This window comes from Vitis vinifera, chromosome 10 (assembly GCF_030704535.1).
Source record: "Vitis vinifera cultivar Pinot Noir 40024 chromosome 10, ASM3070453v1".
NCBI classification, from domain to species: Eukaryota; Viridiplantae; Streptophyta; class Magnoliopsida; order Vitales; family Vitaceae; genus Vitis; species Vitis vinifera.
The window spans coordinates 6,059,831-6,077,451 of NC_081814.1; the positions used below are offsets into that span (position 1 = coordinate 6,059,831).

Consider the following 17,621-nt stretch of genomic DNA (forward strand, 5'->3'; position numbering starts at 1 on the left):
CATGGGCTGAGCCCTATTGACCATTTATGCCTTGTTTCGCACCACTTCTTAAACATTTACCTTAGGGTTTTTGATCAAATACAATATTTTAATTTTTAACATAATATTTGAAAATTATTTTTAAATTTATCACCGTTCATGAGGCAATTCAAATGATAATTTCAAATTTTAGAATTTACATTAAAATAATCCCTTTATAATATTACTATACTAAATTTCACCTGATGGAAATAAGGTTTTGAATTGCCTTATAAAATGTCCAAAATTTATATTGGTTGTTTCACTAATGAATCTTCCCCAATCCATGAATGGAATTTACAAAAAAAATAAGAATCACTCTATTTTTACAACATAAATGTCTTAACTTTTGATTTCACAAAACAAAAAAAAAAAAAATCAAGAAAAATGATTTTCTTATAAAAGTCTATGAAGAGGAAAAGAGAAAGATTTTATATGATTATATGGCATTATATGGTCAATTTTAACTCTCAGAAAACAGTTCCTTCTCCATTTTTCTCAAGTTGAGTCGGATTAGCCCATTTGGGCATCCAAATCCAACTCCAACGCTACCAAAAAAGATGGCTTCCAATTTGATGGCTTGCAAACCGCTATAAGTTTGAAAAAGTACTACAAATTTGAAATTACTTTTACAATTGTTATTTTTTACAAATATTTTACAAAAATTATATATATAAACATAATCCAACTCTTTCCACACCTAAAATTTTTGGTCAAAATTGAAGCACCATAAAATTAAATTCACTTTAGGGTATGATGATCTTATAAGCAAACCTAGAAAAGAAAAAAAGAAAGAAAAAATCAGTGTTTTCATTTGCAGTCATGTGCCATTACTATGTGATGACAGTTTGTGAGAGCTGGCAAAGAAAATGTTGATACAAAAGTTTAATTTCATGTCCAAGTCCAATACATTCGAGCAGCATCACTCAATTTCTTTCACAATTTGAGAGTTAGAAATTAGAAGAGCCTCCTAAGTTTGTTGTGAGGGTGGTGGTGCCCATGAATTGAGACATTAAGACAATCCATGAGCTTCATTTCCAGAGCTTTGAGCTGGGATATCTGCATTTGCAAATCCAAATTTTGCCTTCTTAGGCTCTCATTCTCCTCCATGAGTGACAGGCAATTGCTTTTTTGGTCTGCAGAAGATGCTGTGTTGTCTTTGGAAGCCTTTAGGAATGGTGGGAAGATGCTGGGCTCACACTTCTTCCGGGTTATCTCTGCAAGCATGTCCCTGCATCCCCTCTGGAACTTGTCATGCTGGAATTCCCATCTCTTGGAAGCTATCTTCTTGAATCCCTGCTTGGAAAGGAATCAAACTCACTCAATAACATAGGATGTTTTCATTTTCTTTGATTTAAAAAGAGTTAATACGTAATAATATACTTCTAATCATGTAAATATTATCCGTTTTGAATTCAAAGATTCTCACAACTTTAAAATATGTTTGGAAGAACCCATATATACGAAGCCATGAGAATCCTTTAGATTAAAAACAGATAATATCTATGGTATAAATTAATACAAATGATAATGAAACTGATCTTCGATCTTATCGTGGGAGTTTGTTTAACACCGCAATTCTATGATACAAAAAACGTGTTTACATGAAGGTGATTATGATATTTCTAATTGGATGAAGAAAAAACTTCTATATATATAAAGATTTCTCCTAATCGTGTAAATGCATTTTAAAATCGTAAAAGTCTAAACCGCAATCAATGACTAAAAGTGCAAATTATTTAAAGTAGGTCTCGGGGCTTGCCGGCTTGGCTTTTCCATTAAAATGTGTTTTGGCAATGAGGGCGGGTGTCGTGGGAATCTTAGGCAGAATATCACATGAGTAGGACGTTTCTTTGTGTTTTCTTTTTGCCTACTTGCGTACGAGACAGCAGAGCGTGATTATTTTGACTCTGCATCACCCCAAAAGAAAGAAACAGGAAAAAAAAAATATAGAAATAATTTTATTGACCTCACAATTATCATTTCTTGTTTTGACTAATGCAAGAAAAATGTCTCAATTTGACTAATCGGATTCAATAGGCGGCTACTGTTGAATCAAAATCAAATCCTCCATTATCATTCAGCTATCATCATCCCAGAAATACCAATCAAACACAAGACTGGTTCCTCAAATGGTGACCAGGCTCACCAATTTTCCTCTGCAGAAGAGCTAGAGCAAGAGCTCACTGCTTTGATTGCCCTTGATGTTTTGAAAGACAGTCTCATGCAATGTAGAGAGCCCTGGAAAAATAAGAAAGAAAACAAATACATAGATGATGGATCCTTGTGGGGAGATGAGAGGAGGAGACTAACTCACATAAGTATTGAGTTGGCGAACGAAGCTGGAGAAGTTGTTGTGCTTGAAGTATCTAGGCAGCATGATCTCTGAAAATTCATCAGGGGACCATACCACAAACCCTGTTCCATCTGCATTCCAAGACACGATTCTCTGCCCCCCATCCCCATTACTCGTATCTATAACTCCTTCCAACAGATCGTAGGTCTTCAACAGGAAAGGAGCAGGGGACTTTGTCCTCGTCCCAGACTTGCCTCCTGGACTATGCCTCAATTCTTCAGCCATACTCGTTGCCCAAATGGTTCCTTATCCCACACCCTCCTACTTATACCGCCATCCGGGAAACTCCTAGTCCCCCCTTTCCATTTCCCTTTTAGAATTTTATCTCCTTTGGCCTTTGAAAAAGTGGCACACCCTCCTATAAAATAATTAAATATTTAAATCTATGGTAATTGATTTTTTAAAGTAGAAACCAACTCCTTCCGTATCATTTTGACCCGTCTTAATTTTTCGTTCACCTTTTTAAAAATTTCATCAAAATAAGAGTTACGTGTCGTGTATTCTCATATGGTCTTGCTTCATTTTTATGAAGAATCGGGTCGTAATCTTTTGGATCATTTTGGGCCTTCCGTTTGAGACTGTTCAATACAAACGAACGGGAACATCCAGAACTAGCATTCTTCCAAACTTTCCGAAATTATCTACCCGATGCAACTGGGAAGGAGCACCTAACCGGAATCAGCAAGGCATTCGACAGCCCTTCGAACGTAGGACCAGAAGCAACGGGGAACATGACACTAGTGTGTTAGTGACACGAGATTGTCGATTATGTAACTGAGGGCGTTCGCCTATAAAAGAAAATACCATAATTAATGAGGACCAGTTTTTGGGGTCTCATTTAATACTGACTGCACCAACAACTTTGGTGTAGTTGATGTCTGTACCATTTTTATATTTAAAATTTTATCGAATATATAAAAATTAAAAATAAGAAATTAATGAGAATAAAATGTATTGAACAAATGTGAAGAGAAGCCAATGAAATTAACCCATGTCACTTACCCAACGACACACCTATCCTATCGGTCGTGCTACCAACTACCAAGCCCAATGCATTAAAGACAAATGGAAAGGGAACGAGAAAAGAAAAGAAGGGCCGCGAATGCTGACCCACATCGGAAACTTCTGGCAAACTGATTCGATCAATGTCAGCTATGATGAGTCACATGGGGCCACAAGGGCATTCACACACCTGATAATGACAAACCTCTGCATTTATTTTTCACTAAATAATTTGTAAGTAATTTTCAAAACTGTACAAATGGTTCACAACTCACTTCAGAATTTGTGTCAATTGTCGATGTGGGAAACAGGCTAACCCAAGGCATCATTAGTTTGGAGAACCTTGTGGAGTTGGTTGGACCTTGGCCAAGGAATCCCTAGACTTCTTCACACAAACTAGGGCACTAAAATTTCATGAACCACGTGGCTTTGGACTTGCAGATGAGCAAATTCAAAAGAAAATAGGCATTTTGTTTTGGGATTTTTTTATGTTTTTTATAAATTTGAGACGCTCTTCTTATAAAGCATTCATAAATAATGATAATTATAATAATAATTTGAGATTTATAACATTAGAAAAACATTTTCAAATTTATGATAATTATGAAATACCAATAAAAATGACTTTTATGTAGTTATATAATATTCGATTTGTTTTTTTTTTTAAATAATAATATAAAATATGAAATTTTAAATTATTGTTTAAAAATATAATTTTAAAATTTAAGTATTTAGTTAAAATTGTGTTTTCAAAAGATAACTTTTTATCTTAGGAGTGTTTGGTAAAATTGAATATTTATTATTTAATAACCTAAGTTGATTTTAAGTTAAATTCTAATTAAGTTGTTAATTTATTACTTAATTTTTATTTTAAGTATTAAAGTTATTTGATAAAATTAATTTAAAACTTATTCTAAATTATAAAATTAATATATTTATCCTTATAAATTATAATTAAGATAAAGAAGGTTGTAAAGTAACAAAAGAAATTATAGGATAATTAAGATAAATAAGAATAAAAATATAAAATAAAAATATGCACTTAAGAATAATAAATTCTTTTTTTTATCCTATAAAAAAAAGTTATTTTTTTAGTTTAAGTTATACCATTAAATTATTTTACCAAACATATTTAATTTATGTAATAATTTAAATTAAGTTATTAAATCACTTTAAGTTATTAAGTTAGTTTATCAAACACTCATTTTAAAATAAATTTTTAATTATCATATTTGAACAAATATTTTATTTATTTATTTATTTATTTTACAAAATCTCTCATTTGTCTTGACAACGAGTTTACTAGGTTGAAATTTGGGGAAAATAGGATTTGATTCACTAATATAAAAATATATGGAAAAAATAACCTTAAAATTTTTAAATTAGTATTATTTTTATCTATTTAAAAATAATTTGAACTACATGCACTTTTTAATGAGTCATCCAATTATTCCAAAAAAAATGTCTCTTTTACTTATCATGGCATCCAAATCAATTAATAACTAAATTCCTTCTCCGTGTAGATGTTTCCTTTCTTTTTATATATTTTATTACTATTATTATTATTTTATTATTTGAGTTTTTTTTTCTCTACAAATATTATAAAGTAAGAATTTGAAAAAAAAAAAAAAGTTCATTCTAGTATTAATAAGTTAAAAATAAATTTATATTCTTGATAATAAATAATCCAATAATAAATTTGTATTTATTATATAATATTAATAATTGTTTAATATAATAAAGAATAAAATTTGTTGTAAGTGTTTTTTTAGAAATAAAATGTTTTACAATATTGTTGTACTTTGATATATAATATAAAAAAATTATTTTATATTAAATAAATTAATCATAATTAAAATAATTATATATTATTGTAGACCCCCGTTTGGGATTCATTATACCTCATTTTTCCTACAGCTCATCTTTGCAGGTGGAAGGCTCTCAAGGTGCCACATGTTGTCTCCTGATTGACTGGTAAGGAATCACAATAGTGCTTTTGAAGAAGCAACCAAAAGGCGACACCTGGTAAGGAATCTGTAGGAGCGTATTCTTTCTGTTATGGAGAGGGCTAGTGGCCAGAAGTGGGGACCTATTTTCTTCAAGCTAGCTACATGAAACACGTGCCGGAGCAGCTGACCATGGCCATGGCGTTAGTTGGGATGGTGACCAGCTGAGTAAGGAATAGGAGAGCAGTTGGGGAAAGAAAAAAGAAAGAAAAAGAGAAGAATGAGAGGAGGAGTAGCCTTTGGGGTGGAAAAGAGGTCCTGATCTGGGCATCTTCGAAAAGAGTCATAAAAACAGGGCTCGAAGTCAGGTGAGCTTCCATCTGCGAGGAAGCTTTTCAGGTATTGACCCTGTTCATTACCTTCTCTATTTTGTTTTTGAATATCGATAAGATTCTATTTCGGTGTTTGGATGCGAGCATTGGAGATTTTATTATGTTCTTATGGAATCTGAGTTCGTTTGCCTCCATGTTGTGCTTGATTTCTAACTTGGCTTTCAACTTGTTTACACCGACTATTTTAAACTGCTCTCCTCTGTTTCTTGATTGTTTGCAAGTTATCCTCGATGCCTGGAGTATACTTACTCATTCTCTCTATTCTGGAAAATTTTAAGAGAAGATTCATCACATGCTTTTGATTTGTGGGGTAATGCCTGCATTTCTTTTTTATTTATTTATTTATTTATCATTCCACTCGGGGAAGAATTCTGTCCGGCCGACGTTCAACCTTCCCCGGATATCTCACATCCGAAATTCTGTATGGCCGACGTTCAACCTTCTCCGGATACCTCACATCCGGAATTCTGTCCGGCCGACGTTCAACCTTCTCCGGATATCTCACATCCGGAATTCTGTCCGACCGACATTTCACCTTCTCCGGATATCTCACATTCGGAATTCTATCCGGCCGACGTTCAACCTTCTCCGGATATCTCACATCCGGAATTCTGTCCGGCCGACGTTCCACCTTCTCCGAATATCTCACATCCGACGCCTGACACTGGATGGGAGAGGAGGGCGATTCAACTTCCCCAATCAGACATGTCCGGATCCTCTGATAGCGCTGACCCGGAGAGCATCCGCAGCCGACAATTCAGATTCCCCGGACAGCTTGGCTCGTCAGACACTCGCGATTCGCCGAATCCATTTCTGCCCACAATAAAAAAGCAAACTCCGATAATACTGACGACCAAGTCTCCTGAATTGTCACTCATCTTTAATGCAAGATAGATTGGGCTTTGGTGGGGGCCCCACATACGTGATTTTATGATCGATTGATTTATTTATTGATTTGTTTGTCAGGCGCGATTGATTTATTCCACTCTATGACATGCATGTGATTATTCTGTGTTTAATTGCTAACATTCGCTTTCATTGAAGTAAATCGGTTCATCACTCAGGTACATTCTTTGCCTTTCCTATTCATTCAATTATTTTGTTTTGAATAATATTTATCTGGTATCAGGCTCGATTAACCAATTGTCATGATTGCTTCATTTTATTAGTAGAGATCCACTTTAGGGACTTAAAGGGGTGTTATGGTTTTTACCGTACCTTCCTGATAAGTAACCTGACCCTCGAACCCAATCCGGTTTTTCGCATACCACCTTTTCCAAAACAAGGAGTCACACTTAGGGTTTTTCTTTCTTATTTTGTTTACCCTTTAAAAATAAAACAAAAATAAGTGGCGACTCCAAATCATTTTCAAACAATAAATAAAATCAAATTTTCAAATAAAAATCGAGCTTGCCATCGAGTGGGAAACACATGAGCCGAAATGCGGGGTCCACAATTATTAAAATTATTATTTAATAAACAACCTTATTAATTTTTGGTAATTATGGTTAAATAAGATTTGTTTGACAATTTTTTTAAAAAAAATCTAAGAAATTAAAAAAATATATGTATTAATTATATTTAAATAGGTTTTTTTTGCACAATATTCCTAAACTTTTAGAAAACTAAAATAATAATCTTGTGTTTGCTTTTAGGGAGAAAAAAGTAATAAAATAAATAATAATAATAATAATATAAAAGGAAGGGAAACATCCATATGGAGAGAATCTATTTATCAATTGATTTGAATGACATGATAAATAAAATGAACATTTTCTAGAATGATTTAATGACTCATTAAAAATTACATGTATTTCAAATTATTTTTAAATAAATAAATATTTTCAAATTGATTTGTTTGCCCTGACCATTTTAATCGAGATACTTCCGGAAAAGGTTCAGATTGAAGAAGAAGGTTAGTTCCGGTGGTTTCACGGAAATACTATTCCATGATAATGGTGATTCTAAACTGAGGTAATTGTGAAGATTCACTCAGGATCATTTTGATCTGAGCTTCATCATCACTCATCCTATTTCTGACTGTGTTCCCTTCACCGCGTTTGGTGTTTGTTTGGATCATAACTATGCGAGAAGAGGTTGATCGACGTAAGGATGAACGATAGAGGGGAGTTCTCTGGATCATTATGTTGCAAACAAAGACTTTGATAAAGCAGTAAGCGGAATCAGAGAAATGTCGCAAGTAAATAAAACTGAGGAAGCAGAGAAAATACTGGTCATTCTTTAGAAAGCAGATCTGTACAATGGCAGCTTTTGAGTGCATCAGTCACTAAGGAGAGCAGCATGATGTTCATACAAAATTTCGTTGAAAGTGAGAAGTGTTGGTATTCGGCTGGCTTTTTACCTCATTAAGTCAATATGGGAAACCTTCAATGCATTTTCTGGGTGCTTTGTCCAGTGTTTTGGAGGGTCATTATTGGATGCTTTCCCCCTGAGGATTGGATGTCTATTATACGGGGTAACGGGACTTCATGGGGTTGGATTAACAGCAGATCAATCCCGGCAAGGAGCCACCTCAAACATGGAGTGTGTTGCCCTGCGCTAATGACAGTAACATGGGCGCCCCATTTTTTTAGAAAATTCATCACCGTGTCAACTTGCATACTCCCATTAAAATCTTTCAAACCCATTCCATGCTAGTCACTTTCTCTCACTATCTCTTCCTAAACCCATTTTTTTTCCCTAAGCCTTCTCATTCATCCCGCCACCTTTTCTCTCTCATCATCCATCTTACCCATTGTTTTCTTCACCACCCCACCTTCATTATCTCACACCCATACATACCATTAAATCATCCAATACCCATCCTTTCCACCGTGGCCGCATGTGTTCTCTCTGTTAAAAAATATTTCCACTTCCGGTTTTGAGAAAGCCTCCACAATCATTTCTCGCAAACATGGAAGATTATATAAGAGAAGCATCAAGGGTGGTTTCTGTTCCGAATGAGCCATTGCTGCAGTTGACACACAAATCCGAAGATGCTCCTCCTTCTGAAGACTCAAGATTACTCAGTGATGAGGAACCCATCAAGGAATGGCCTTGTCTACACAGCCTGGAAACCATGGGTTGCAGTTGGAATGAGAAATGTTGATTATAAGTGGGCTCGGCATTTTGAAGTTGACCTTTCAGCTTTCAGAAATATCCTGGACATTGGCAAAGAGAGGATGATTGCCAGATGTGAACCCCTAGTCAACACGGGGCAGATTAGCAGAGTTAGTGTCCCAATGAATCCTGCATTTGTTGTGGTTGCTGAGCTTGATGTTCTTATTGGTGGCCTCATCAATGGTTATGGAATTGAAGGAAGCTCTCACAGTTACGGCCTATTCTCTGACACTATTGTGGCTTATGAAATCATTTTGGCTGATGGGCAGCTAGTTAAAGCACAGCAATATACAGAAGAAGATGGAGAGAAGGAATTTAGCTGCCCTCGAACGACGCCGGCGGCTTGCCGCCGGCGGCGAAACGCCTTCTACCTCACCACCATATCCCCACCTTTGGATACCCACTTCTTGGAATATACACAGCTCCATTTCCACCTCTATACCCTTCTTCATGACCGCCCTCTCTTTCTACAATGTCACCTGTGTCCATTAAACCTCCTTCCTGCACTAGGGGCAAGCCACAGCCTCCTGTTGATTCAAACAAAGCCTGCTCATCCAGCATTTGAACTGCTCATTCACTCGGATGATGAAGAAGTATTAACTGGCTGTTATTGAAAAGGGGTTGAATATTCATCAGGCATTGGTCGAAAGAGGCTTAGTTGCCAAGATAGTTGATTGTAATAAGGTCTTGAAAGGCCTTTGCATGAGAATTCAGATAGGCGTTGCTTCAGATTTCTTTGATGTGATGTTAAGGAGTGGTCCAAGCACCTGTTGTTGTCTTCTTCCCCCAACATGTATCAATCTGGTGGTGATACAGGAGGTTGGTCGTGTTCTTATTACTCTACTCGGAGGGATGAATCTTCTGCAAAAGAATTCTCTTTTCGTCTGGTTTATCCAACTGGAAATGTTGGAGGTGTGATTGGCAAAGATGGCGATATTATCAAACAAACCAGACAGGAATCTGGGGCTCCCATTAAAGTTGATGGTTCAAGTGCTGAATAAGATGATTGTATTATTTTTATATCAGCAAAGGAGTTCTTCGAAGACCCATCTCCTACCATTGATGCAGCACTGTGGTTGCAACCATGATACAGTGAGAAAGCTGAAAGGGAATCTGATGATTCTGTGGTCACTACCTGTCTATTCCTTCCAAGCCCACGAATTGGATGCTTTTTTTTGGTAACGTGTGGGCCATCCTTTTGACGTAAACCATTCCTCCCCGTTCAAATCAGTGTGCAATCAAGGCCAACTTTAGAACCTGCACCTTGGGCCCCTCTATAGTTTTTCCGGCTTGCATGGCCACCTCTAGGTTTTTCCTTTTCTTTTATATATTTCTTTATCTTCTGATTTTAAAATGATTCCCCAATTTCTAGCTTTCGAATGATTATCCGAATTTTAATTTTCAAATAATTCCAATTTTCTCCTATCTTTCATCCTTAGGTTTTTTAGGTTCCAAAAATTCCATTTTTAATAAAATTTTGGTTGCCATTTTCCTCTTTGGCAAGCCTTTTCATTTTTTTCTCTTGATTTTAAAATGTTTTGAAATAAGTGTGGATCAAATCCCGTAATTCCTAATAATAGATATTCATGGGATTAATTCATACAAGAATGAACGGGCTTTGGTGGGGGCCCGACATATGTGACTTCATGATTGATTGATTGACTGATTGATTTGACTGTTATGCACGATTGATTCATTCTGATCATTGATATACACATAATCATTCTGTATTTGTTCACTAACCCGGATTTTGATAGCGCATTACGGCTCGCGGCCCAGGTACGCACTCCCTATGCTCATTCTGATTTTCATATGTGCAAGATTGATTCGAGTATTCATTGATTTTCTTATTGACTGCCACGTCAACTTCATTCTATTAGTAGAGACCCGACTTTAGGGACTTAGAGGGGTGCTACGGTCTTTACCGTACCTTCCCGATAAGTAACCTGACCCCCGAACCCGATCCGGTTTTTCGTAGACCGCCTTTTCCAAAATAAGGAGTCACACTTAGGGTTTTTCTTTCTTATTTTGTTTACCCTTTAAAAAATAAAACAAAAATAAGTGGCGACTCCAAGTCATTTTCAAATAATCAATAAAAATCATAATTTTTCGAAATAAAAATTCGAGTTTCGCCATCCGAGTGGGAAACGCATTCGAGCGATCGAAATGCGGGGTCCACATATTAATTTAAAAAAAATGAGGTTTTGTTTTTCATATATTTTCATATTAGATTTTTCCTTTGAAATTTTCCATGATTTAAAAACTCCTCATTTTTTAATTAAGCAATCAATATTAAAAATTAAGTGGAAATGCTTGACTTCCAAAGATTTGAAACAAAAAAAATAAAAAATAAAAAAATAAAAAAGTAAATGTTGTCCCACCATGGCTTTCAGTCTTCTCAACTTTGGTAAAAGAAGATAGTGTGTCGGTTTGGTAGAATTATGAAAATATTTTTTCAAAATATTTTTATTTCTGAAAATAAAAATAATTTAATAAATTGCATCTATCTATTTGAATATTTTTGTTCTTTTAAATAAAATATTTTATTTTTATTTTTTATGATCAAACCAGAAGCAGGATCTCTGAAGACAAAAACCTCAAACCCTTAAAATCATTTCCTTCTTCTTTTTCCTGATGAGTCTTTCTCTGAATAGATTATTGAATTCGCGTTCTGGGTTTCCTTGGAAACGGCGTTTTGGCCATTTCTTCTCCTCAACAGCTGCCCACACCAGATCTTTCTCACTGTACAGGAGGATGTCCCCACTCTACTGGAGGATTTTCCCACTAGGCGATTCTAAGATTTCCATGGTTCCAGTCCTTGATGAATGGGTACAAAAAGGAAGGACGGTAAATGAAGAAGAGCTTCGGGACATTATCCAGAAATTGAATCATTACAGGCGCTTCAAGCATGCTCTCGAGGTTTCAATTTACATTTAATTTGTATCATACTGTTGTTGGTACTGAAAAATCAACTTATCCATTGAAATATTGTTGTATTTTCTCTGAATTTTGTTGGGTTTTGTTGCTTGAAGCAATGTGTTCGAGAAAATAACCAAATTAGTTGAAATGGAGTGGTACTTGACCCCACTCCTGAAATATGGGGCTCGTTTGATAGCGGGAATTGGAATAGGAGTGAAAACTATCGAGAATACGATTCGGTTGAAATGTTTTTAAAATTTAGAAAATGAAAATATTTCTGACAAAACCATTTCCGTATTGGCTACCAGATGTACTACAGGTTTTTGGTATGAACTTGACAAGTACACCAAGAACCTTAAGACTTGTGGAATGTGGCTGGCGGCTCAATTTGGATGTGGGGTAGTCAACGTAGCCAGCTGGCCAGAGTGAACTTTTGGGTTGGGTCATCGAACTGTAGTTTTATGCTTATGGGCCATCTTTGCCTTTTAATGGCGGACATTTTGGTTTAGATTGGGCAATAAAATTTTTATGAACCAATAGACTGATGGTAATCACTCTGGCTTTACTCGAGTAACCTGTGATAGAGAATCTAATCCTCCTTCCTCAAATCAAGGAACTCAAAATCAGGCACCCTGATCTTGGAATTTGATTTGATTTTGAATTTGAAATTGTATCTTTGATTTTCTGCCATTTGAACTTTTATTTCCTTCACTTTAGCCGCCACACCACTAACTTCTGTCTAACAGTCCTTTATTCTGTAGTCTCTAATTTTGAAATCTTGCATCCCTTGGTTAAAATTCCATCCATTATCTTCAAAATCCAATGCAATAACTGCCCACCCAACCTACTCCGTGGTGACTTGTTCCAAGATCAATATATTCAGATAAACATTTTTGCCTCACTACCACGAAACACCCTCTACTTGACTCTATTAAGTCCCCTCAATGGCTTCAAGTAATGAGTGACAAGTTGAATGCATTTCTTTGAAATTAGACATGGGACCCTATACCCTCTCAACATTCGCAGAATACCATTGGTTGCAAATGAGTTTTCCTATAATTAAATGCAATCCTAGCTGGTCCATCTCTCAGTACAAAGCTCACTTAGTGGCCAAGGATTTTCACCAATGCCTTGGTCTCAACTATCATGACATGTTTAGTGTTGTCATTAAGCCAACAATGGTACATTTAGTTCATCTCTTGCTCTAACACATCACTGGAAGATTAGGCGACTTGATATCAACAATCTCTTCCTGCATGGCATCATTTCTGAGGATGTATACATGTAGCAGCCCCCTGGGCTCATTGACCCCACCTATCCATCTCATGTTTGTAAACTGAAGAAAGCTATATACAGCTTCAAACAAGCTCCCTAGGCCTGGTACAATGAGCTCAAGGGCTTCTTACTGCTCTATAGGCTTGTGAATTCTAAAAGTGATACCTCTTTGTTTGTCTATCGTTTGGTGGCTGTTAATGTTTATTTTCTTGTGTACGTTGATGATCTCATTATTACAAGAAGTGATGTGTTCTTCATCTCATATTTTTTAAGTGCCTTATCCAAACACTTCTCCATTATGGACTTGGGAGACTAGCATTATTTTCTTAGTGTCGCAATGTTGTCAACTCCTTCCAGCCTTCTTACACAACATAAGTGCATTCGTGATCTCCTCCTTAATACCAATGTGGCAGGTGCCAAGGACGTAATGACACCAATCTCAATGTCTCAAGCTCTCACTCTCCATGATGGCTCATCTTCCATTAATGCGATGCAATATCATCATGTGATTGGTGCCTTTCAATATCTTGCTTTCGCACGCCCTCATATTTATTTCACTATGAGCAAGCTTGCCTAATTCATGTTCCAATCTACCAAATGAATTAGCTACCTAATGAACTCCTTCAACCTGCTACCAAATGACCACTTAGCTACCTAAAGAACACAATATACCATGGCTTATTTCTCAAGCATTAACAGTCGTTACATCTCACTGCCCTCTTTGATGCAGATTGGGCTAAAATCATGATGATTGAACCTCCACCACCATCTACATAGTTTATATTAGGGGCAATGCTATTTCATGGTGCTTGAAAAAACAAAAATTAGTTGTATGTTCTTCCACCGAGGTAGAATATCATGCCCTTGCTAACTGTGCATCTAGAGTTCTCTGGCTAAAGAGCATCCTTGATGAACTAGGGGTTGATCTATCTCAAAAACAAACCATTTACTGTGATAACATTGGTGCCACCTATCTTTCTATTAATCATGTCTTTCACTCTCAAATGAAGCACAACTCCATTGACTATCACTTTGTTTGGGATCATGTTGCTTGAGATAGCTTTGGAGTATCATACATATTCTCAAAAGATCAGCTCGCAGACGCTCTTACAAAACTGTTGCTAGCACAACTTTTCTTCATCTTCAATACAAGATTGGTGTCTCCAATGGGAGCATCATCTTGCAGGGGCATCATAGAGAACCTCCTTGCTCAAATCAAGGAATTCCAAATCAGGCACCCTAATCTTGTAATTTGATTTGATTTTAAATTTGAAATTGTATCTTTAATTTTGCCTTTTGTATTTTAATTTCCTACACTTTAGGCTGAATGTTTGTAACTACTAAACACAGCCTGGACCCCTGTATATATAAGCACATACGAGTTTGATGAAACAAATATAACATTCCATGATATTTTCAATCCTGCTGGCCTGTCTTTGCCTTTGATGGCTGGCATTTTGGTCTGGATCACTTCTACTCTGCATGTTTATTTATGCTTTGACACCATATAATATTAACTTAACTAATATTCCAAAAACCAGAAAGACTGAGGTAATGTAGTGAGTTAAACCTTTTAATAATATGAAATTGGGACAATTTTTGATGCATTTCTTAGTAAACTTTTTTTTGGTCCTGGGTGGGGTAGGGTTAGTTTAAGACAAAAAGTTGTACTTAGTGCAGCTTTTATCTTGCAATGATGAAATGGCAGGTGAATGAATGTTTCTGATTCAGTGTTTGTTTTTTGGGGTGTGAAGTATTTTGACTTTGATTACAAGAACCATAAGAGAGCCAAAGTTGGTTTAGGTGAAAGCATAAACACCTGTTTGTTGTGCTAGCTTTGCCAAGGAGTCCAAAGATTTATAATTTCCTTATGTTATGGGTTTGTCTGGAATTGAATTTCCTGCAGCTGAGACTATGATGCTTGGTTTGGTTTCTGAGAAAGTAATGAAAAGAAAATTCATTTTATCTTATGGCTGTCTGAAACTTCTGGGAGTATCAGGCCAACTAGCTCAGAGATTCAAACTAAGGTGATCCTCATGAATAAATGCATAAGTTGTTTTTTCACTTAGGTGCATGTTCTAATGCAAGACCCCAGAATTTTTTTAAAGTGGAAGCTAAATGTAGGCTTTAACTTTACACAGATAGATGCAACGTATCATTCATTGACCATTGTTATCCATTCAAATAAATTTAATTCAGTAATTTTCTTATTGTTTCAGAAGTTCTACCTATTAATCATTGCCTTTTCCTTTTCCAGATATCTCAATGGATGAGTGATAAAAGGTACATTCCCCTGATGCCCAGAGACATTGCCCTCAGGATGAACTTGATCTTAAAAGTTCATGGCCTAGAACAAGTAGAGAATTATTTTAACAACATCCATAAAAATTTGAAAACCTACCAGGTTTATATTGCTCTTCTCAACTGCTATGCTCTAGAGAAATCTGTGGACAAAGCAGAAGCCATCATGCAGAGGTTGAGGGATTTGGGTTTTGTTAGGACAGCACTAGGTTACAATACTTTGATGAATGTCTATTATCGCATGGGAAATTGGGAGAAACTAGACATCCTGATGCATGAAATGGAGGAAAAGGGTATCTTCTGTGACAAATTTACCCTCGCCATCCGACTGAGTGCATATGCAGCTGCCTCCAACATCGTGGGAATAGATAACATTGTGACAAGGATGGAATCGGATCCCCGGATTATTCTAGATTGGAATAGTTATGCAGTTGTAGCACATGGATATTTGAAAGTTGGTCTGGTAGACAAGACTTTGGTAATGATGAAGAAATTGGAGGAGCTGATAGATGCCAAAGGAAGTAATGTTGCATTTGATAATCTCCTCAAGCTATACGCAGAAACTAGGCAGAGAGATGAGTTGGACAGGGTTTGGATGCTTTACAAGAAAAAGGAGAAAATTTACAACAAGGGCTATATGGCCATGATAAGCTCGCTGTTGAAGTTTGATGACATTGATGCTGCTGAGAAGGTTCTTGAGGAGTGGGAATCCCGGAGATTATCCTACGATTTCCGGGTTCCAAACTTCTTGATTGATGCATATTGCAGAAAAGGTCTTACAGAGAAGGCTGAGGCCCTTGTAAACAAGATACTTACAAAAGGTGGCAATCCTTTGGTTGATACTTGGTTTTATTTAGCAAATGGTTATCTTGAAGACAGTCAAATTCCAAAAGCAGTGGAAGCATTGAAGAAAGCAGTCGTGGTTTGTCCTCCCAATTGGAAACCCAGCAAGAATACTTTGGCAACTTGTTTGGAATATTTGGAAGGGAATAGAGATGTGGAAGGAGCAGGTGAGTTCATAAGGTTCCTGCAAAATGAGGGTATTTTCTCAGTGGGTGTTTGCAAAAGATTACTAAGTTACATTGAGAATGGAAAACCCCAACCCAACAGGCTTGGTGAAATAGAAGGGGATGTTTAGTCACGGAAGTGGAGATACATGGAATCACAGAGCCAAGCAGAAGTGCATGATGAAATTTTGAAGCATTCCTATTATGGATTTCAGAAGTCAAAAGCTTAGGTAGCTTAACTCAGTGTTTGTTCTGACATTGTTGTGCCAGAAAAAGATCCTCAAGGCACAAGGCGTCCTAATTTAATCATGCAGGTATGGTTCACTTACAAAATCTTGGATGTACTTCAGTAGTTTACTTTTTTTTTTTCCTAACAAAACTTCATTCCATTATTCCATTATATCCAGGAGGCACACATTTGTTTTTTTTTATAACCTTGATTACTTGCATATTACTTTCTTGCAAAACTACTTGTGCATAAATATCATTGAGATTCATGATATTGCAGCTAGAACTAATACATTCATAGAACCTTTCTAGCCGTGAGGTTTGTGAGGAATTCTATTCTATTCTCTTTTCTATGTCAGCAGTGGAATGATTAGGAACCGCAGGAAAGATTTCCTGTGGCATCCATATATGGCTGTTAGCATCCCAGTGTTGGGACAATATCACAGAATGATGTTATCATCATTGTTCACCAAGTAGCAAGCAAGCAAGTGATCAGGAGAATGTTGGGGGAAAAAATTCTCCTCTGCTTTTGCAGAACTGCATCAACCCTTCATTTAGCTGCAGACTTTTGGGTATAGACACCAGTATCATAGGCTGCAGGATGTTTATCATAGTTTTCTGCAAGTTGAATAAGGATTCTGTGTTGTTGTATATGGATTACTTGAACCAAATCTTGTTCATTGGTCTGCCATGCTTGCTCTGGTCCATGTTTGTTGGATGGGCAATGGATATTCAACTTTGTTAGTAAGGCTGTAACGAGCAAGTTCAGCCATTATCTAATGCTGTGTTTGGTTCCTAGTAAGCATACAAGAAAAAAATGCTAAAGAAAATTATTTTTTCATGTTTGGTTTTATTATGGAAATACGGAAGAAAATAAAATATTATCAAATTTAGTAATAAATTTATGTATTTTTGAACTATTTAATCTTGTATAGTGGGATTAGATTAAGTGAAAATAAACTGATTTTTGAAGTAACTATAAACATAGTAGGAAATTTTAATTTATATAAATATTAACGTTTTATATATAAGTTATAATAATGTTAGTTCGTTTGAC

The 17,621-nt window shown here is 36.1% G+C and overlaps 2 protein-coding genes across 4 annotated transcripts; one reads left to right on the forward strand and one right to left on the reverse strand.

Moving 5' to 3' along the window:
• Positions 1–893: 893 nt before the first annotated feature.
• Positions 894–2,718, reverse strand: LOC100855171 (heat stress transcription factor B-2a). 2 transcript variants are annotated; one of them, XM_059740352.1, is made up of 3 exons: positions 2,336–2,718; positions 2,168–2,259; positions 894–1,314 (listed from the first exon to the last, which is right to left on the reverse strand). In XM_059740352.1, exons 1-3 carry the CDS (start codon positions 2,597–2,599, stop codon positions 1,299–1,301), a joined length of 372 nt encoding a protein of 123 aa, XP_059596335.1. In that variant the 5' UTR covers positions 2,600–2,718; the 3' UTR covers positions 894–1,298. The 2 variants fall into 2 exon arrangements, with proteins under 2 accessions (XP_059596335.1, XP_010655428.3); XM_010657126.3 differs by lacking the exon at positions 2,168–2,259 and having other exon boundaries at positions 2,336–2,711.
• Positions 2,719–11,370: 8,652 nt separating this feature from the next.
• Positions 11,371–17,405, forward strand: LOC100255005 (pentatricopeptide repeat-containing protein At2g20710, mitochondrial). 2 transcript variants are annotated; one of them, XR_009466766.1, is made up of 3 exons: positions 11,379–11,753; positions 15,286–16,650; positions 16,927–17,405. XR_009466766.1 is itself a non-coding variant. In XM_059740247.1 (2 exons), exons 1-2 carry the CDS (start codon positions 11,469–11,471, stop codon positions 16,465–16,467), a joined length of 1,467 nt encoding a protein of 488 aa, XP_059596230.1. In that variant the 5' UTR covers positions 11,371–11,468; the 3' UTR covers positions 16,468–16,770. The 2 variants fall into 2 exon arrangements, 1 of the variants encoding a protein (XP_059596230.1); XM_059740247.1 differs by lacking the exon at positions 16,927–17,405 and having other exon boundaries at positions 11,371–11,753; positions 15,286–16,770.
• Positions 17,406–17,621: the final 216 nt, after the last annotated feature.

What these genes read in the sequence shown, in the direction of transcription:
- LOC100255005 (XM_059740247.1), top strand. Translation starts at nt 11,469, where the DNA reads ATGAGTCTTTCTCTGAATAGATTATTGAATTCGCGTTCTGGGTTTCCT. An exon ending in GCTTCAAGCATGCTCTCGAG is followed by an intron (nt 11,754 to 15,285) that starts GTTTCAATTTAC and finishes TTCCTTTTCCAG; the next exon opens with ATATCTCAATGGATGAGTGA.
- LOC100855171 (XM_010657126.3), bottom strand. Translation starts at nt 2,599, where the DNA reads ATGGCTGAAGAATTGAGGCATAGTCCAGGAGGCAAGTCTGGGACGAGG. An exon ending in TTCGCCAACTCAATACTTAT is followed by an intron (nt 1,315 to 2,335) that starts GTGAGTTAGTCT and finishes CTTTCCAAGCAG; the next exon opens with GGATTCAAGAAGATAGCTTC.